The sequence below is a fragment of the Cajanus cajan genome, chromosome 7, assembly GCF_000230855.2.
Source record: "Cajanus cajan strain Asha chromosome 7, NIPB_CcT2T_4, whole genome shotgun sequence".
NCBI lineage: Eukaryota > Viridiplantae > Streptophyta > Magnoliopsida > Fabales > Fabaceae > Cajanus > Cajanus cajan.
The window spans coordinates 10,156,689-10,175,766 of NC_138523.1; the positions used below are offsets into that span (position 1 = coordinate 10,156,689).

At 30.7% G+C, this 19,078-nt stretch overlaps 1 protein-coding gene across 1 annotated transcript; it reads right to left on the reverse strand.

Annotated features, from left to right (window-relative positions):
* Positions 1 to 7,743: 7,743 nt before the first annotated feature.
* Positions 7,744 to 12,286, reverse strand: LOC109801138 (serine/threonine-protein kinase PCRK1). Its single transcript, XM_020362140.3, has 5 exons — positions 11,872 to 12,286; positions 10,851 to 11,252; positions 9,615 to 9,875; positions 9,136 to 9,258; positions 7,744 to 8,710 (listed from the first exon to the last, which is right to left on the reverse strand). The coding sequence occupies exons 2-5, from the start codon at positions 11,229 to 11,231 to the stop codon at positions 8,195 to 8,197; spliced, it is 1,281 nt and encodes a 426-aa protein (XP_020217729.1). The 5' UTR covers positions 11,232 to 11,252; positions 11,872 to 12,286; the 3' UTR covers positions 7,744 to 8,194.
* Positions 12,287 to 19,078: the final 6,792 nt, after the last annotated feature.

A 19,078-nucleotide genomic window follows, 5' to 3' on the forward strand; every position in this document is an offset into this window, starting at 1 on the left:
TGAAAGGAAAAAATGTTATTGATGTAATGATTCATTATGATCTTTATACTTAACGGTCCAATTATTAGTAGCGAAGATTAAAAAAAACTACCTAAGATTTACCTATTTACAATACTTGGATATACATGTCATAATATATATATACAATTAAAAGTGTATTGACCACTAAATCATAAAACAAGTGTGCGTGTGTACACACACATAATAATCATGTACTCAAATATGAAAGGAAATCTTAGTTGTTGATCAAACAACATTATTAACAACTAGTTACTCTAGGGTATCTCAAAAGATTAGCACTTTCATCACCAACATGACCTCAAACAACCTCCACCTCCAATCTATCCCCAGTCTACTCCTATATCAAATATGATCATTATAGTCCAATCACATGAAAAACATACAAGGGTAAGCTAATATTTAAAAGAAATCAACGTAATACAACATGAAAATCAATTAGGACAACACAACACTACAACTCAACACAATTCAACATAGCATGTGAACAACACAAACACCAACACAATACAAACTCAACATGCCATTCAACTTTAAACGACATCATATTTTTTCATATGCATCACACAACTCAACACAATCACATATAAACAAACCAATTATATGTGTTGTTTGCATTTCAACTATGAGATCTCTTACGTCATAGGTGAGCAATCTAAGTGTTTTGATTCTACCGAACCAACAACCCAATATTTTCAATCTAGTTAGATCAACAACCAATTTGAATAAAAATCCATTACAACATGATTTCTCAAATGTTGTCACTTAAACTAGGAAGTCTAATATTCTTGTTAGAGTATAAAAACTTTGGGTGTGAATCTATTATGACATTACTTAGCATAACTAAGTCACCTATGAGATTAGTTTGTCAACTATCCTCCAAATACTATACCCTTATAGTACTTAGTTAGGGATTTTAAGCCCTGACCTTGTACCTTACTCTAATTTGGTCACTTAATACATGTATGCCTCAACTTTACCCACATATAAATCAATAGTGATTGCTTTAGTCGGTATGTCTTGACCTTGCTCATATACTGGATCAACTAAGGTACTAGAGGAGACTCAACAATCCACTTCAAGAGTCAATTTCTCAATAAGGATTTTTAACAAAGTAGGCTCTCAAAGCACCATAACACAATATCCTCAAAATCAGATATGCAACTTTTAAAAATAAGCTCTCTTCTAGTCCTAGGTCAATCAACAACTTTCAACACTATGCCTTAAACATTCTCAACACAACTATTCAAATGAACATTATACAACTCAACTCAACTTTCAACTATTTAATCATCTATATACATTATACTACGCCAAGGTATAAATATTCAATATCATGCATCAGCATATGATATATAATATATTCAACTAATCTATTTATATTCACCATTTAAGCATTCAAACAACAAGTGTTCATAAGAAAGTCCACATCGAATGCCACTAAGACAAGGAGCTCTCTGCCTAGTTCATGTTCAATACCATTCAACTCACAATTGGCATGAACTGTCACGCCTAGAATGGCAAAGTCCATTTCCAACCCCAATTCAAGTAAAGAGTCACTACTTGACTCACACCCAGCGTCACTCCATTCTGCCCAATGTTAATCTAGGCAAAGACAATTCTCTCTTTTCACACCTAACACCATTAATCTTGCACTTAACGCGAGCAAGATAGAGGGCCCTTGATTTAAGCCAAGTCTGATGCCATGAAGGCACTCCTAATGTGATGTGAATTCTGCACTTTGGCAAATTCATGAACTTGTCCAAAACTAGACAATCCACACATGCAATACATCGATATGCCTTAAGACATCATATTCAATTTTCAACAAAGAAACAACATGCAACCAGAGGTCATTCAAATTCATTAAATTTCCTTTCCTTTAAAACCAAGAACATCAAAACTCAACACCCAACTTTAGAAACAAGCAATTTCAACAACATAATTGGAATCATTCAACAACCAATTTTATGAATTACAACTTAGCAATCAAGAAAGATTAAATCTAGCTTCCCTTATCTCAGAATCGTAGAGAAACGAGGAACAAGGAAAAGGAAGAATGAACTCCGAGCTAGCTTAGCAACTACACAACTACAATGGTGATTCTCAAATATAGGCTTCAATTCACCATCCCGCTACTCATCAACCAGCTTCTACAACTCTCGGGAAGTTGGGGGGGGGGGGGATAAGAAGAGAACTTTAGAATCCATAATCTACCTCTCTAAAGTTTGTCTTTTTAAGTTTTCAAGAAATGAACTTATCAAATTGGACCTCTGTCTAAAAATCCTCTAAACAACTAAAAACTCATAAAAAATTCTTTAATTCCAGAGTTTCTCAACATAAAAACCACAATCAACATAATAATGCATATCTAATAAAATCAACAATTTACTAAAATTTAGTGTTACAATTGAAAAAAGAGATCTTATTGAAAATGGTTAATTAAGTTCTCTGACAATATTAGTTATTAACAAAGTTGTTACATACTTTGTTGAGTTTGTTCTAATAATATGAATATAAAAGATATGAAAAAAAAAGAGATTATCATTGAATTTTAAAAGTTAAGAGTTATTAAAAAGAATTTATAATTTACATTATAAATATATAAAAATAAATACTTATTTTTAAGAAATTATAAATGTTTAATAAAATATATTAAATATTATTTCACTTCCAAGACACACGTGAACAATATCCTTTAAAATAAAAATACATGTATCTTAATCAGTAAGCAAAACTCCTTAATTTTAGCTCATCCAAAAATAGTAGACTCCTTAATTTGCCTTATATATTGGAATAAGAGAATGATTATAGACGTTTAATGAAACATATTAAATAGTATTTTATTAATATCCAAAACACACGCTAACAATACTCTTTAAAATAAAAATACATGTCTCTTAATCACTATGCAAAATCCTCATATTTAGCTCATCCAAAAATAAAAAAAGACTAGCTCCTTAATTTTTCTCATATTTTTTTCGACCAAAAATAAAATAAATTGTCTTTTGTTGAATATGTTTGATTCCTTTAAAGGATGAAAGTTATTTTAGTAAGAAAAATAAAATAAGAAACAATTAATGAAACGAATTAAAAAAATACTCATTAAATGTTTGATTTGTCGTGTCGTGTATACATGACATATGACGCGTCCAGTTACTGTTTTCTAAACGAAATAGATACATGCATGTATCTATGATGTGGATAGCATTATATTATATACCTCGCATTTTTTTTTCAAAGCCAGATTATCCGCTATTTTATAATCAAATATGGTGCGTAGATATATACACTAGTAGGATTATATACCTACACATTTTTTTCAAAGTGAATAGATATAACCACCAACAATTAAAGCAGGGAGAGATTATATATTATGGTGGATCAGAGACTTATTCAACGCTCCGTGTGCACCATATTGTGTGATCTTAGCTCTTTTGTAACGAGTACAATCGAAAGAGGACACAAAAAGTGAGCATACAAAAGTTCGAGAGTTAGAGAGGGAAGAAAAAGGCAAAGAAAAAAAAATGGATGGTGATGATTGAATTAATTATTGAAAATTGTGTGAAAAATTATCTGTATAATTAATTATTGACATAAAAAAGAATCCTAAAACTTGTATATGTTGAAGTCCCATTATCACATAATTTGTTTGGTACATTTATATTTTAAGTGTCATTACATCACGTGGACTATATTTTAAAGACAAAATCAAGAGACCCAATTCATTCAACAAAAACAGAAGGAAAAAAATCAGATGAATAAATGACAGTTGATATTTGAGGAAAACAGAGATATGATTAGGATAAAATATTGAATAATTTTTATTTTACAAGTTTAACACTATATTAATAATTGGTGTTTTATGTTGAGCTTAGTTAATTTATTGTAAAATTTTAAGGATTTAAGAATTCTAATAAGTTTTAGTTGTTAAAAAATTATTTTGAACAGAGGTCAAGTTGATCTGTTAGGAGAAAAAGGTATATAAGGTCTTTTTTAAGAAGTGAATTTCATAAGTTCATTTCTTAGAGAAAGTTAGAGAGACAGGAACTCTAAAACTTGAGGAGAATCATTTTCTCTTTTGACTTCATGTATTTCTTCTATCTTTTCCTTGAGAGTAGAAGTTGTTGTTGGTTGGTGATTTGGAGCTTCAAAGTTGAGAATCAGTGAGTCGTAGTTGTCGTGCGGAGTTGGTTGAGAGACTCCATCTTCTTCGTTCTCCCTCTTTTCTCTTGGTTTCAAAGGTAAGGGAAGTTAAAACTTAAACTCTTGATGAATTGTGGTGTTGTGTGTTGCTTGATTATCACTAAAATCGTGGTTGTGTTGATGCTTAAGAAAGAATTCATATGTTGTGAGTTTTGGTGCTCTTGAAGCATATTGAGGTGAATTTGATGATTCTAGTCAATTATTGGTTGCATGTTGCATTTTTTAAGTTGCTTATGATGAGTAGATGTAGTTTCTATCAATGCATGTTGGTATCTTATGATATTTTAGGTGAAGGGAGCCAAATTTGTGATTCTGCCAAGTGTAGAAATCACCATCACATTGGGCACAACTTCAAGGCGTTGGGTGTGATGTAGGTTAGAGGCTCCCTACCTCTCTGACACTAGGCGAGGGATTGGTAGTACTAGGCGTGAGTTAGAGGAAAATTTTTTGACTTGATCACACCAGACGTGAGTTGAATGGCATTAGATGTGGATGCCCTTGGAGCTCTTTGAATTGGTGATGTCGAGTCCTAATTGAATGGTGTCAAGCATGAGCAAGATAGAAGTTCTCTACATAGATGACACTAGATCCCAATATAGTGATGTTGAATGTGAGTCAAGCAAAGACTCTCTACCTAAAATGGGGTTGAGCATAAGTTTTACTACACTAGGTGTAATTAACATAGGGGTTCTTTGCCTCATTCACATTGAACATGGTAGATTGGCATCGAGCATGAGCGAGCTAAAGGCTCTCTACCTCAATGATATTGTGTGAAGGAAGAATGGTGCTTGACATAAGATGTTAAATGAAAAATTTTTGTTTATTGACTGTGTTGAACATGTAAGTGATAAGTTGAATTGCTCACATGTGGTATGTTGTTGTATGATTCTAGTTCATTATATCTTGACTTAGGATGATAGATGTTGATATTTAAGTTTCTTAAAGTTGTAAATTGACTGAAAATTGAACTATGTAGAAGTTATATGTGGTATAGTGTGGATAGTAATTGTATTAAGAATACTTAAGGCATGATTTTGAGTTGTGTTGAATGACTTAGGAATAGAGAAGATGTGTTATCTTAAAAATATGAATATCCCATTGGGTGGATATGATGTTGTGGTACTCTACAGACCTAGTTGTTGAAAATTCTTCTTAAGAAGTTGACTTTTGAAGTGGAATGTTTAGTTTTCTTTAAGACCTTAGTTGATGTCATATGGAGGTTAGGTTGAGTCATACGTGTATAAAGCGACCAATATAGATTTATATGGGAGCAAGATCGAGTCATAGGTGTATAAAGCAACCAATATAGATGTATATGAGAGTAAAGTTGAGACATACGTATACAAAGCGACCAAAATCGAATAAGGTACAAGGTTGAAGACCATAATCCCTAACTAAATAATGGAAGGGACACAATATTTGAAAGGTAGTTGACAAACTAATCCCATGCAAGACTTAGTTATACATGTTAAGATCATGGTAGATTCACAACCAAGTTGTTCTACCTTGATAGGAATACTGAACTTTCCTAGTTTAAGCAATAAAATTCAATAAACCATGTTGTATTGTGGATTTTTATCAAAATTTGTTGTTGATCTAATAAATCTAAAAATATTTCATTGTTAAGTTGGTTTAGTATGGTCGAACCACTTAAACTGCTCACCTATGTTATAAAAGATCTCTCAGTGAATTTGTGGCAACACATATAGTTGTTGAGTTGTCCATGTGATGTGTTGATAGTGTTGTCTTGTTCATATGTTATGTTGAGATGTGGATAAGTTGTGTAGTTATGTGATAAGTTGAAATTATTATTATGTTGTTAAGTTGTTACCTTAATTGGTGGTTGAGAGTTGAGTTGTTTAATTTGTAGTATAGTTAGTTCAAATACATGTTGTGCTTATTATGTTGATTTTTGTAAGTTTATTCTTGTATGTTTCTTTGTAGTTGAGCTGAGATGATCATATTTAGTATGAGAGTAGAGAAGAATTAGAGTGAAGGAGGAGTACATTTTTGGGAGTCATGCTAAATGATGATGGTGTTGTTTTGAACAACCCCCGACGTAACATTTCTTTTGTAGTTATTGTTTGACCAACAATTATGATTTTATCTTTCAGTTGGTTTATTGTAAATATGTATATATGTGTGTATTTATGTTTTGAGTACATATTTCTGTACAAATATTATTACATGTATATCCATGAATTATTTGTGTGATAATTCTAATTAGTTAGATTTATGTTTTTTTGTTGTTACTTGCTGACTTATAAAATGTAGAGTTGCTGACTTATAAAATGTAGAGGCCTGTTAGGTTACAAGTTGATTGTAAGATTTAGTTAAGTCAAAATTTACTTTCTTAAAATAGTATTAAATATAAAATATATAAGTGGAAACATAGTCCTCGCCATAAAAGCTGGGACTGCACCATTGCTGAGGATCCAAAAGAGGTTAAGGTAATGGGACTTTATTCATATGATTCTATATAAAATTGAATTCGTTTAGATTAATTTTTTAATTAATATTTAAATGAAAAGGAAATAAAATAAATTAGGGACGTAAAATGAATAAACTTTTTATATAAATTAAAATTCATTTATACATTTCGGTATGATTATCATTATTTTGTGGATGTTCATCATTTGTTAAATTTTATTTTGTTTTGGACTGGGCTTGAAGCTTAATCCCTGTAGTGAACACCATTTAAATATTCTAAAATACAATCATACACAAAATGAACCATACATTTTAGTCTATAGTAAAATTAAGAATTCAAATACGGTGTTCTGAGAAAGGACTGATGACTTTGACGAAACTCTGGGATCTATATACTGAAATGCGATTTATGTTGATTGAGGTCCAAGATCTCCTAGTAATTTAACCATAACGACGATGTGAAAAATAGTTATGGAATTATAGTTTATGCAATTTTCTTTAAATGAATTTCTTCTATTTACTTCTATGCGAATGATATAAGATACATGTCTTCTTCATGTCTTATATCTTATAGTTATCTTTATATCTTGTCTCTTTTTAATCTTTCCTATATGCGAATGTAATAAGTCTGAAGCATGTATAAATTAAAGTGTGACAGATCCATCGGTTCTAAAGATTAAAAAAGTCCTTGAAATAGAAGGTCATCCCACATATATGAACAATATGATGTGAGATTCATGCATCTCTCAATAGACGTTGAGATCCCACAAGCTAACTGAAAAACCCACTACTGTTAGTTCCATTCCCATACAAGGTCTTGGTCCCATACAAGTCCCTATAATGTATAGAAAAGCAACAAAATTTAATACACCAATTGAATACATTATAATCTATGTATTTGATGCAAGACCTACAAAATTATAGACAACTATAATTCAAGTGGTTCGATATTTGTATTCTTTAATCAAAGATTGAAATTTGATTTCTGTTTTAGAGATGAAATCACAACTAAAGATGTCACTTTACTTTTATAGGATTTGACTCGGTTGGAAAGAAGTATAAGAATTATACTTCTTTATCAAACAAAAATCAAAAACAAAAAATTGCAATATGCATGCAAAGATATATAATTTACAAAAGAACTATTTTACATCCATTTGAGTGATTAATTTCCACTTCTCAGAATCGTGGCTTCTCTAAGATCTAGAGCATCGAGATGCATCCGGCTCATCAACATAGAAAGCATATCATAGAAAATTCAACCAATACCTTGAAATACACAATTCATTCCTCTTACTTACCTTAATACATCTCTAAAATTTTCATTGAATAGCTTGATAAGCTAGAAGCACCCGTAAGTAGCACAAGAAGTTTGTACACATTGTTAGGGGAGATGAAGAGGTTTGACATTCCTTTCCGGTGACAACATTAAGATGAGCTTCTCTTTGTGGTGTCCAAGTATGGTAACAATAGATAATTCTTGTCATAAAGAAACTTCGTCTCCAATTCATAGCTTTGATCAGTTTATAGCTACAACAATCTACAATCTACATGCTCTCAAAAGCTTTGGCCTCCACATCCTTAACCAATTACAATCTGTTTTTTCATCCATGGTAATTTTCTTGTTCTTTATTTCAGTGCCCTGAGAATCTTCTGCTGAGGCTACTACACTCTTCAAGGGTGGCTGTGGATTAGTACTCGCTGAAGACTCCACAATCCGAGTCACCATTTCCAACACTTCACTCATCTTTGGGCGATTCTTTGGGTTTCTGACCAAACATCTGTTGGCTATTATAGCAAGTTTTTGTGCTGACTTGAAGAGGTGTTTTCTCTCAAGTCTTGGATCCAATATTATTTGAAATTTCCTCCCATCTGAAAGGTATGGCCTTACCCATTCCAACAGCTTCTGCTCACCCTTGGGGCGATTTCGATCGATAGGGCGCCTTCCAGTAATGAGTTCATAGAGGAAGACACCATAGCTCCATACATCACTCTTTGATGTGAGACGTCCAGTTTGAACATATTCAGGAGCTGCATAACCCATTGTACCTACAACCTGATGAAACCATCCATCAGAACATTAGTATGATGTATTATGTATGCTTATCTTAAAAATATAAACATTTGATATTTTCATCATTTAGTAAGTAGGAGGATTAGTTGGAAACTTGGAATGATGTTGCCAAGATATAGAATTATTCAATGGCACAATCAATGAATTCATTCTTGACAGAAAGATTTTTGTCATAAGGCACCAAGAGAGGCCTTGTGATTTCCGGTGCTAAATCGTGATTCATTTGAAGACATATTTGACGTGACCATTTTTACTCTCAGCTCCATATAATCTTTAACAAGCTTTAGTGATGCCTATAGTTTTAGGTCACTATTCTTATATGCAACATTCCTCTCGCTTAATGCATCTCTGCATATGTTAACAGTGGATTGATATGTGAAATCTATGATCAATAAACATGGTCATACCGCCGTTGAGACATGAGTTAACCCATCAGATGGTCCCAATCTTGCTAGCCCAAAGTCTGACAGTTTTGCATTCCACTGCTCGTCCAAAAGGATATTTGAAGCTTTGAAATCTCTGAAAATTATCTATAACATCCAATATATACTAGTTAGCACAGCAATAACAAGATGCACACCATATTTAATCAACAAGAAATGAAATAGTTTTAAAAGAAGTCCAATTTAGCTCCCCCTAGCCTCCTTTCTTTTTTTCTTTTTTTTTTTTTTTCTTTTGGGGTGTCTAAATGGGATCAAAACAAGTTTCTACTTTCTATACAAGGCATTGATCCTGTTTGGATATAATCTTAAAAGAACTTTTGAAAATTTCTCTATCGAAAATAGAGTTCTTTTTATAATAGAAAAACCTTTGAAAGTACTTCTAGTTTGTATTCAAATAGGTTCATTATCTAGTGGAATAAGAAAGTTATGTCATAAGCTTGTACCTGAAAATCCATTCCCTCATGCAGGTATGTTAAGCCACGAGCCGCATCTTGAGCTATTTTCAATCTTCTAATCCATGGGAGAGGAGTTTCTGATCGTGGTGATAAATGGTGTTCCACACTTCTATTTGGCATATATTCATAAATCAGAAGCCGCTGGATTCCTCTTTCATCATCATCAGCACAGTATCCCACTAGTTTCACCAGATTGGGATGCTCCACAATACCCAGAACATTCACTTCTGTTACCCATTCTTTATGCCCCTGTAATCCAAAAGTAACAACATTGTAATGTAGAGTAATAAGTACATAAAATCCATCAGAAAACCTTCACATCAAAAGTCTTTAGAGGATCCTCCAGTAAGATTTGTAAATAATATAAAAATTTAAAGTTTGTATTATAACTTCTAATTGTCTTTACATGAAGCAACCTATGCGACAATTCAATTATCAAGCTTTACAGCATCATGCTTATTAGTTAATAATTATAACTTGCATTATGATATTCAACACATAAAGTCTGCATTATGATATTTAAAAGAGTTAATCACTTATACACTGTTAGTGTAAAGTTTTTTTACACTGGCAACCAATTATATCTTTTAAGAGTTAATCACCTATACACTGCTAGTGTAAAATTTTTTTACACCGGCAACCAATTAGATCTTTTAATTGTGCCATGTCACTATAAACACATTTACTTTTAACAGTAACATGACACAATTAAAAGATCTAATTGGTTGCTAGTGTAAAAAAACTTTGCACTGGCAGTGTATAGGTGATTAACTCATCTTTTAATTGTGTCATGTCACTGTTAAAAGTAAATGTGTTTATAGTGACATGCTACAATTAAAAGATATAATTGGTTGTTAGTGTAAAAAAAACTTTACACTCAGTCTATAGCTGATTAACTCTATTTAAAAACATAAAGTACACAATGGAACCAAATAACTATAGGCCTTGTTATATTTTACTAAGATTCCTCCTGACACTGCAGAAGCAACTAAATCTGTATAGCCACTATTAGAAAAAAAAACTAATGATTCTTAGACCATGTTTGGATATAAGTTAGAAGTACTTTTGAGAATTCTTTTTATTGAAATGAAAGAGTATTTTTCAGTAGAAAAACTTTCAAAAATGCTTTTAAACTTGTACATAAACAGACTCTTAGTCATCTTAGCAATGAATCAGTTATTCAAAATGCTTCTTAAGAGGAAAACATAAAAGGCAAAACCTTGCCTGAATTCCTCTTCTACCAAGCTGTTTAACCGCAACTTCAATTTTTGTGGAAGGATCATCTACACTCTTGAGCAACCCCTTGTATACACACCCAAAACCACCCTCTCCAAGCATGACAGAGCGACTAAAATTCTTTGTGGCAGTTTTTAGCTCAGATACTGTAAATACTCTGAGGTTGCTGGGTCTTTGGGACAAACTGGGAAATGCACTTCTCCTTTGGGAATCTGTGCTGTTGTCCGAGGCATCCATAGAGTTCAATTCAGAACCAGATCTTCTCATCTCAGCCTCAACATATGTAGAACTGTTGGACCGACCCGACAATGACTGCAAGCCCTTGGGACCAGCCTTCCTCTCCCCAAAGTAAAATGCAAAACACTTCATTGGAACCTGACCGCAACTACACTGCATTTTCACAAAATTGAGGAACAAATTAAGAAACATAGAGTTGTTCAAAAGTAACATGACATCTAAATTGATGGTCATATATGATGAGTAGCGTGTTTGGTTTCACATCCCAGATATGGTTTGTCACCTTTACTAAAAAACTTATAGCTATAGCCTCCACATTCATGACATGATTTTTTTAATTCTTAACGAGTTTTCAAACGGACTCACTTTCCTAATTCTTCACCAATTCAGAAAGGAGAAACCCATTTGGAGCATCACCCCTCCATTCCCTACCCAACAACTACAATTCAGATAACCCTATCAGAAATTTTGTTAACTAATGTTATCCAACGTGATTCAGGGAACCAAGCCTATTCTAGCAAGTCAATTAGTTTTGGGGGTAATCAAGTAAGTCAATTTCAAACTAAAAAATTGACATAGAATTGGCAACACAAGCTATATGTTTTGGCAAATAAAATTAAGAACGACATGTATCTTCAAATTCAAAATAGGGGATGCAAGGAAAATTGAAACCTTTATATACCCTTTAAGTCATTTCATTTGGGATCAATTGCAGGCCTTGTTTATCTACAAAGAAAAACTAAAAAAAACATATTTTGAGACTGAAACTCACCTAAGTTCAAACAGATATAGTTTGATCCCAAAAAGCTTCAGCTTCTGTGAGCCCAACAAAATGAGAAATTCCCTTTTTTACCTTTGTTTTTGGCATCCAGATTCTGAGAAGAGATGACCCACTTAAGCCATTGCACGAAGAGAAAGACTCCGATTGAAGTCTCTGCACGGCTTGCAGGGTCAGCTCACCAACCAAATAGGAAGCCAAATGAAGCAAACAACCTTAATTGATGTAACTTGATATATTTAAGATCGAAACTGGGTGTGGTGTGAACGTGTCTTGCGGGTTTCAGAGAGAGACCAAGTAATAGAGTTGAAGAAAAGAAAAGAAAAGAAACAAACACAGCCAGCTTAAGTTGTTGCTGTTGTTGTGTTCTTGTGCGGGCAAGAAGCATAATTGGGCTAGTCAAGTCAATGACTCGAGGTGGCACACGCAGCCTTGTCTCTTTTATCTTTTTGATGAATTCACACGTATACAATAGAGTTTGTTAAACTGCAGTGTAAAGTTAAGAACGAGTTTCGATAAAAGTTAAATCGTAGAATAAGACACAGATTTTGCACATTGTATATACTACGTGGTGGTTGTTTACTTTTCTTTTTTCCTTTTTTTACCTTAATTGACTCAAAATAGAAAGCAAGAGGAGACAGAGTTGCACATAAAAAAAAAAACATAAAAAAAAAAAACAGAAAGTACGAGGAATGGAACATGAGTGCTTTGTATCAAAGGGTACCTTCCTAGGCATTACCGACTGTTGACCGTTGACTGGGTCCAGTAAGAATTGTGAAGAGATAATGAATTTGTTCACTTCTTTGGAATTTCATTGTCAAAGAGAGAGTGGTGTTTTTTATTATTTATTATTAAGATAAATTAAGGTCCAACAAAAGTTACATCTAAAAATTAGTCAAAAGCAATAAAACTTAATTCTGAATAACAATCCCATGTTACAAAAAGATGTGAAAAAGAAGGGAGTGAGTTTGAGTTAATTAATTTGGGATAGTTGTGTTTCCAGTTTCCACCAAACAATGCGGTGATTAATTTGATTACTCGATGCAGTGTTGGGTAAAGTTAAGGCACTGGGATCCTCTACGCAAATTTTTCTCTCCGGCACAAAGCAAGACCGTAGATTATCTTCTCTCCCAACCTTGATTGTTGTTAAATGATGAATTAATGGCTCAGATTTTGCAGGACATTGGCTGGAGGAAAATTCGGCTGGAGAGGATATAAATCCGGTTTTATGTGGTTGCTAGGAATTATATCTTTTTGACTTTGGGGACTTTGTCGGCTCTAGTCACTTTTTTCCGATTTCCAATTTCTTATTATTATTTTCCTTTTACTGGATCGTGTCTGAAAATTTTATATTCAGATTTTATTTTAATTCATCAAAGTTGTTTTATTTTTAAATACAAAATTGATAAAATAAATTAAACAATTTCAATATTTACTCGATGATAATTTACTCGATCACTATAATGTAACATAGTTGGTTTTTTTTGGTACAGTTCAACATAGTTTATTTTTAAAATTGAAATCTAACAAATTTTAATTTTGAAAAATTCTTTTGAAAATACAATAAATCATCACCAGCATTTTTATCAAAATGTTTTTTTTATGGATCACACTGTTTTATGTTATTTAGTCACTCTAAATATTTCGATTTTATATTTTTAATTCAGGATAAATATAAACAATTTTTTTTCTAACTTTTTAAAGGAATAATAAACTTCTGAAATAATTCACACTAATATTTATGTATTAAATGTTTTTAAACTGCATAAATTTTTTTGACAATTTATATATATATATATATATATATATATATATATATATATATATATATATATATATATATATAAATGAGGAAGGATTCTTTTACTCTAAGGGGGGTGTATTGGTTTAGGATTTCATAGGATTTTAAAAGACTTTTTTTGAGTAAAAAAATCCATTGGTATTCAATCAGGATTTTATGTCACTTAAAAATAATCCAGTGGTATTCAATCAGGATTTTCAAGATTTTTTAAAGAGTCCATTAAAATCCATTGGTATTCATTTGAGATTTTTTACAACTTAAAAACAATCCATTGGTATTCAAAAATATAAGGATTTTAAAGGATTGTTGTGTGAGAGGGATTTTGAAGGACTTTCTAGTGTTATCTATAAATACCAAATTCATAAAACAATCCCATCCAAACCCATCGGATTTCGAAGGATTGTTTGAAGTGACTTTTCAAGTGAGTTTTTTATCTTTTTTTTCTATGCTCCTGTCTTCTCCATTTTTTCTTTGCTAATAATATTGCACTATTGTTCATTGCTCATATATAATATTGTAATATTGTTCTCATCTCATTCTCCTATTTTGTGAAACTCTGATATATAAATGATAGTGTCATTGATTTGTTCTATTTTTCTGTTCGTTCTCTTTAATTGACTTGCTTTATTTTATTCTATGTAGTTGAATTTGTTCCTTTATATAACACAAAAAAATGCTTAAAATTTTAACTTTTAAGTGGTAATTTTTTTTATAACACACATCAAGAAAAGAAAAAAGTGAAAGATGAAATTGATATTATAATCTCTACAATATATATATATATATATATATATATATATATAAAAGATGAATTTGTTAGGGTTTCTGTGAGTAAAATGAGATGAAAATTGATCTTAATTGGGGGAAGAACCCTCTTAGCATAAAAATTGCGATTTATCTTCTTCCCTTAAGTTTGTTACTCTTATTCTCCTCCTTTTATGATTCAACAATTATTTTATTTTTTTTACTATGAATTTTTCTTTTTCTTTTTATATTGTGAAATTAGGACTTTTTTATATTTTAAAAGAGAAAATTAACATAAAACGTTGCAGTATCTAATTTTTTAGGGTTTAGAATTTATGTCTTCATTAGCTTATTTTTTAAAAGAGGAAATATTGTTAAAATATTTGTTAGAATAATTTATATTTATAAATATCGTTAAAAATTATCATATAATATATAACTAAAATAATATATATATATATATATATATATATATATATATATATATATATATTCCTTATATCTAAATGCTTATTCTTTAAATAATAATAATAATAATTATTATTATTATTATTATTATTATACTAATATTATATATATTGCATATGTAATTAGGTAACTATTTTTTTGGTGGATTGTGGATTTCCTAATCGACGTCAATTTTTAGCTCCATTTCGAGGTGTAAGGTATCATCTACAAGATTTTGCAGGTCAGGGTAATCACCCTGAAAATGAGAAAGAATTGTTCAATCTTTGTCATGCGTTTTTAAGGAATGTGATCGAGAAAATATTTGGTATTTTTAAATCAAGGTTCACAATTTTTAAGTCAGCATCTCCATTTTTATTTAAGACACGAGTAGAACTTGTGTTAGTATGTGTAACACTACATAATTTTCTACGTAAAGAATGTCGTTCTGATGAATTTCCAATTGAAGCGGTGGATGAACCTTCATCTTCAACGTTACCAATTAATGAAGATCATACTTTTGAACCTATTATTCAAATCCAGGAACAAGAGCGAAAATACGCTAATGCTTGGAGGACTAGTATAGATATGGATATGTGAGTGAATGCTATTTAAGAGGACAAGATATTATGGAAAATTATTATTATTATTATTATTATTATTAATTCTCTAGACATTATTTATTATTATTATTTTTGTCTTTGACTCTTTAAATTTGAATGTATGAATTTTTTTTTGAAATCTTATCAAATGTCAAAAATCCATGAAAATTCTACAAAATCCCACAGAATCCATTAAAATCCTGATTTAAAAGTCTTGCAGAATCCATTAAAATCCTGATTTTAAGTCTTGTAGAATCCTGCAAAATCTTAAAAGTCATGAAAATCCTGCAAAATCTTTTAAAATCCGTAGGATTTTTTTTAACTAAAAAAGTCCTTTAAAATCCTAATCCAATACACCCCCCTAAGAGTAAGTCTATTTAGACTTATTTCGTTCAATAACTCATGTTTTATATCAAATTTTCAAGCTTGATCTTCTTGTTGTTATATGGATGCTCATGTCTGTTATTTTCAATCATACTTTTACTTTGTAGTACTTTTTGTCTTCATTCCATGAGTATTGGAATTTTTGTCTGTTAATTTTCAATACTTAATTGACAAGTTACTAAGCTATACAAACCATGAGCTTTGATACAATTATTGGGAACAAAAAAAATACTCTTTCTCTTTTATGTACAACAATGATGAGAGTACACATAAAAATCCTATGAAAGTAAAGAAAGATCACACAAAATTTGTTTAATGTGATTCAGCCCTTCATGTTTACATCCATAAAGATATTCATTATGTGTATATTCTTGAAAATCTTCCCTTTAAGTTTTGTGGATGAAACTCAAAAACTCCTATTCACAAGTTTTATGAGTGAAACTTTGAAATCTCTCCCTCATAGATTTTTTGGACGTAACTTGGAAACCCTCAATACAAGTTTTATGGCAAAACTTGGTAAACCTTCTTTCTTATGACCCTTTCTCTTATTTAAGATAGTGACCCCTTCTACAGGTCAAGTGATTCTGCTCATCTCAAAAGTCTTTATTATTGACCTAATATCCTAATCTTAGAAGAAGAAATAGACCCCTAAATAAATACTATATTTTTAATTCTAAACAATATTCTAAAGATAAATAATATCTTTCTATATTTGAACAATATCTTAAATATTTGAAATTGAAAATTTGAATTATTTTTCCAATAGGTATGAAATCGAGGTGTAAATTCTTTAATTTACTCTTGTAAGTGTGTGTAGTATATGGAGGGTAGTTGGTGGACTAATTCCATTTATACTTAGTTAATGCATACTAATGTCATGGTAGGATCATACTCAAGTTGTTCTATTCTTGACAAAGATACTAGACTTTCCTAGTTTAAGTGATGAAACCTAAGAAATCATGTATTAATTGTGGATTGCTATCCAAATTTGTTGTTGATTTACCAAGCCAAAAGATTGTGTTTTTAAGTTAGTTTGGTAGGATCAAGTCACTTATATTGCTCACTTGTGTTGTAAGAGATTTGTTAATTGAAATGTGTAAGGACACATAAGTTGTTGTATTGTTGAGTTGTTGATATGTTGTATTGTTCATATGCTAGGTTGATATGATGACAAGTTGTATAATCATGTTGTTAAGTTGAAATAATTGTATTGATATGTTGATTTATATTGTTGAGTTGAGTTTAGATTATTGTGTGTTGTGTTCATGAATTTGTTAATTCATGTTGTTGGACTTTAATGATCATACTTGTTATGAAAGTAGAATAAGATTAGGTAAAGGACATGCTTGGTGGATAACTATGTTGGAGATGACTTTATTTTGTTAAGTTGTTCTAATACAATAGTGGTTTGTTTAGACATTTGACCAACACTAGAGCCTTTATGTTTTCAGTACTTTATACTAAATGTATTTTTGTATATATGTACATGATTTTATTGTAATTCCATAAAGATCTTTATGTTTTTATGTCAAAATTGACACGAACTATTTTATATTTTCTACACCTTATACATATATGTATTGCATGAATATTCAGGTACTATTGCATGATAACTCTAGGTAGTTGTATTTTTTTTTACTGCTTAGTTGTTGAGTTGTAAAATAATAATCTATTAGTTGTTACAAAAAAAACTATTGTGTATAAGTCATATACTTTTATCTTATAATTTCAATTATTTAAATAAGATGCAACTATTAATGTTCATGTCTCATTTTTTGACCAGTGTTTTTTTTATTTAAAAAAAGATAAATTAAATTATTAAAAAATATCAAACATAATTAAATTTGAGTTAATTGGGGATGATTTTATGTAGTTTCTACAAGATGACTAAGTTTTAATTAGAATGCAATGTTAATATAAAAATTTACATTATTATTTAGTTATAGATCATTATATAAGGTAAAATTATTAATCTTGTATGTAGTAAATATCTTAAACATGTTTAATAATAATGTTATTAAATATGTTTAAAAATGGTATAAAAAAATGTTTACAATTCATAAACCTTTATGTTGATTTTCACTTTTAATTCTTAATTTTTTTTCTCTAGTTAACATTTTGGCCCTTGGTGTGATTTTTTTATGGAGAAAACTTTTAGGGACTAAAATTAAATAAAAAAATTCAGAGACTAAAAAAAAGTTGACAAAAGTTCATGGACTAAAAATATATTGATTAAAATATTATTTTAGTCCTTATAGTTTCATTTACTTTACCTTTTAGTCTCTATAATTTACAAAAAAAAAAAAATTAGTCCTCATATTTATCTTTTTCATTCCTTTTTAGTCCATATGGTTTAAGATAGACCTTTTTAGTCTCTATACTTTCTGATAACATCATGCTAAGAGACCATGTCCTAAAGAAGCCAAGAGGAGTAAATTAGGCTTAAAGGAAGAAGGTTCAAACTCTTATTGAGTTGAGTCACTTTTAGTAGTTTAATTCCTCTTATTTGTAAATATATATTTTCATAATTTTAACCTTGTATTTTTGTGTCAAGTAGTGTAGAAAATTAATTTTTTGTAATTAGTATTTTTGGAGAGGTGTAACTAGAAAAGGAAATTTAAGTTTGTTGGGCCTAATTGGCCTATGAGAGCATCTCATGGACTCATGGTCCACGAATGACCCATGAGAGTATTTCTTGGATGCATATTCTTAGTGTAGACATCCAACTTGTGGTGGAAGCTAAGTGGTTAGGTGTCAAAGGGGGAAAATATGTCTTATGATTTTTTCATGACTCTACATGATTTTGTCTAGTCACACCTTTGGCATCTTGTCATGTAGCAAGCTTCCATTGGTTCTTTTAGTCTTAGGATAGTGACATTTTAATCATGTAACTAGAGTTGGTTATCTTGAGCACAAGTTAACTAACCTTGATTATACTTAACTAATGTTAGTTTATCTTGCACCATAAGTTAACCAAACTCTATATATTCTTTCTCCTCATTGTAATTTATCACTTTTGAAGCTTATTTGAAAAATAAAATTGAGTTTTCTCTTTCAAAAGTCTAGTTATCTTTCTTAAAGAAATTATTTGCTTACGAACTTTTATCAAGAAATTTATCCTTGTGACAAGTTTTTCTCATTTTTGCTTATTTTCACTTGAAGTGGCGTATACCTCCTATTTTCTCTTCCATCATTTGCATATTTCTTTTGAGTTTTATGATCCATG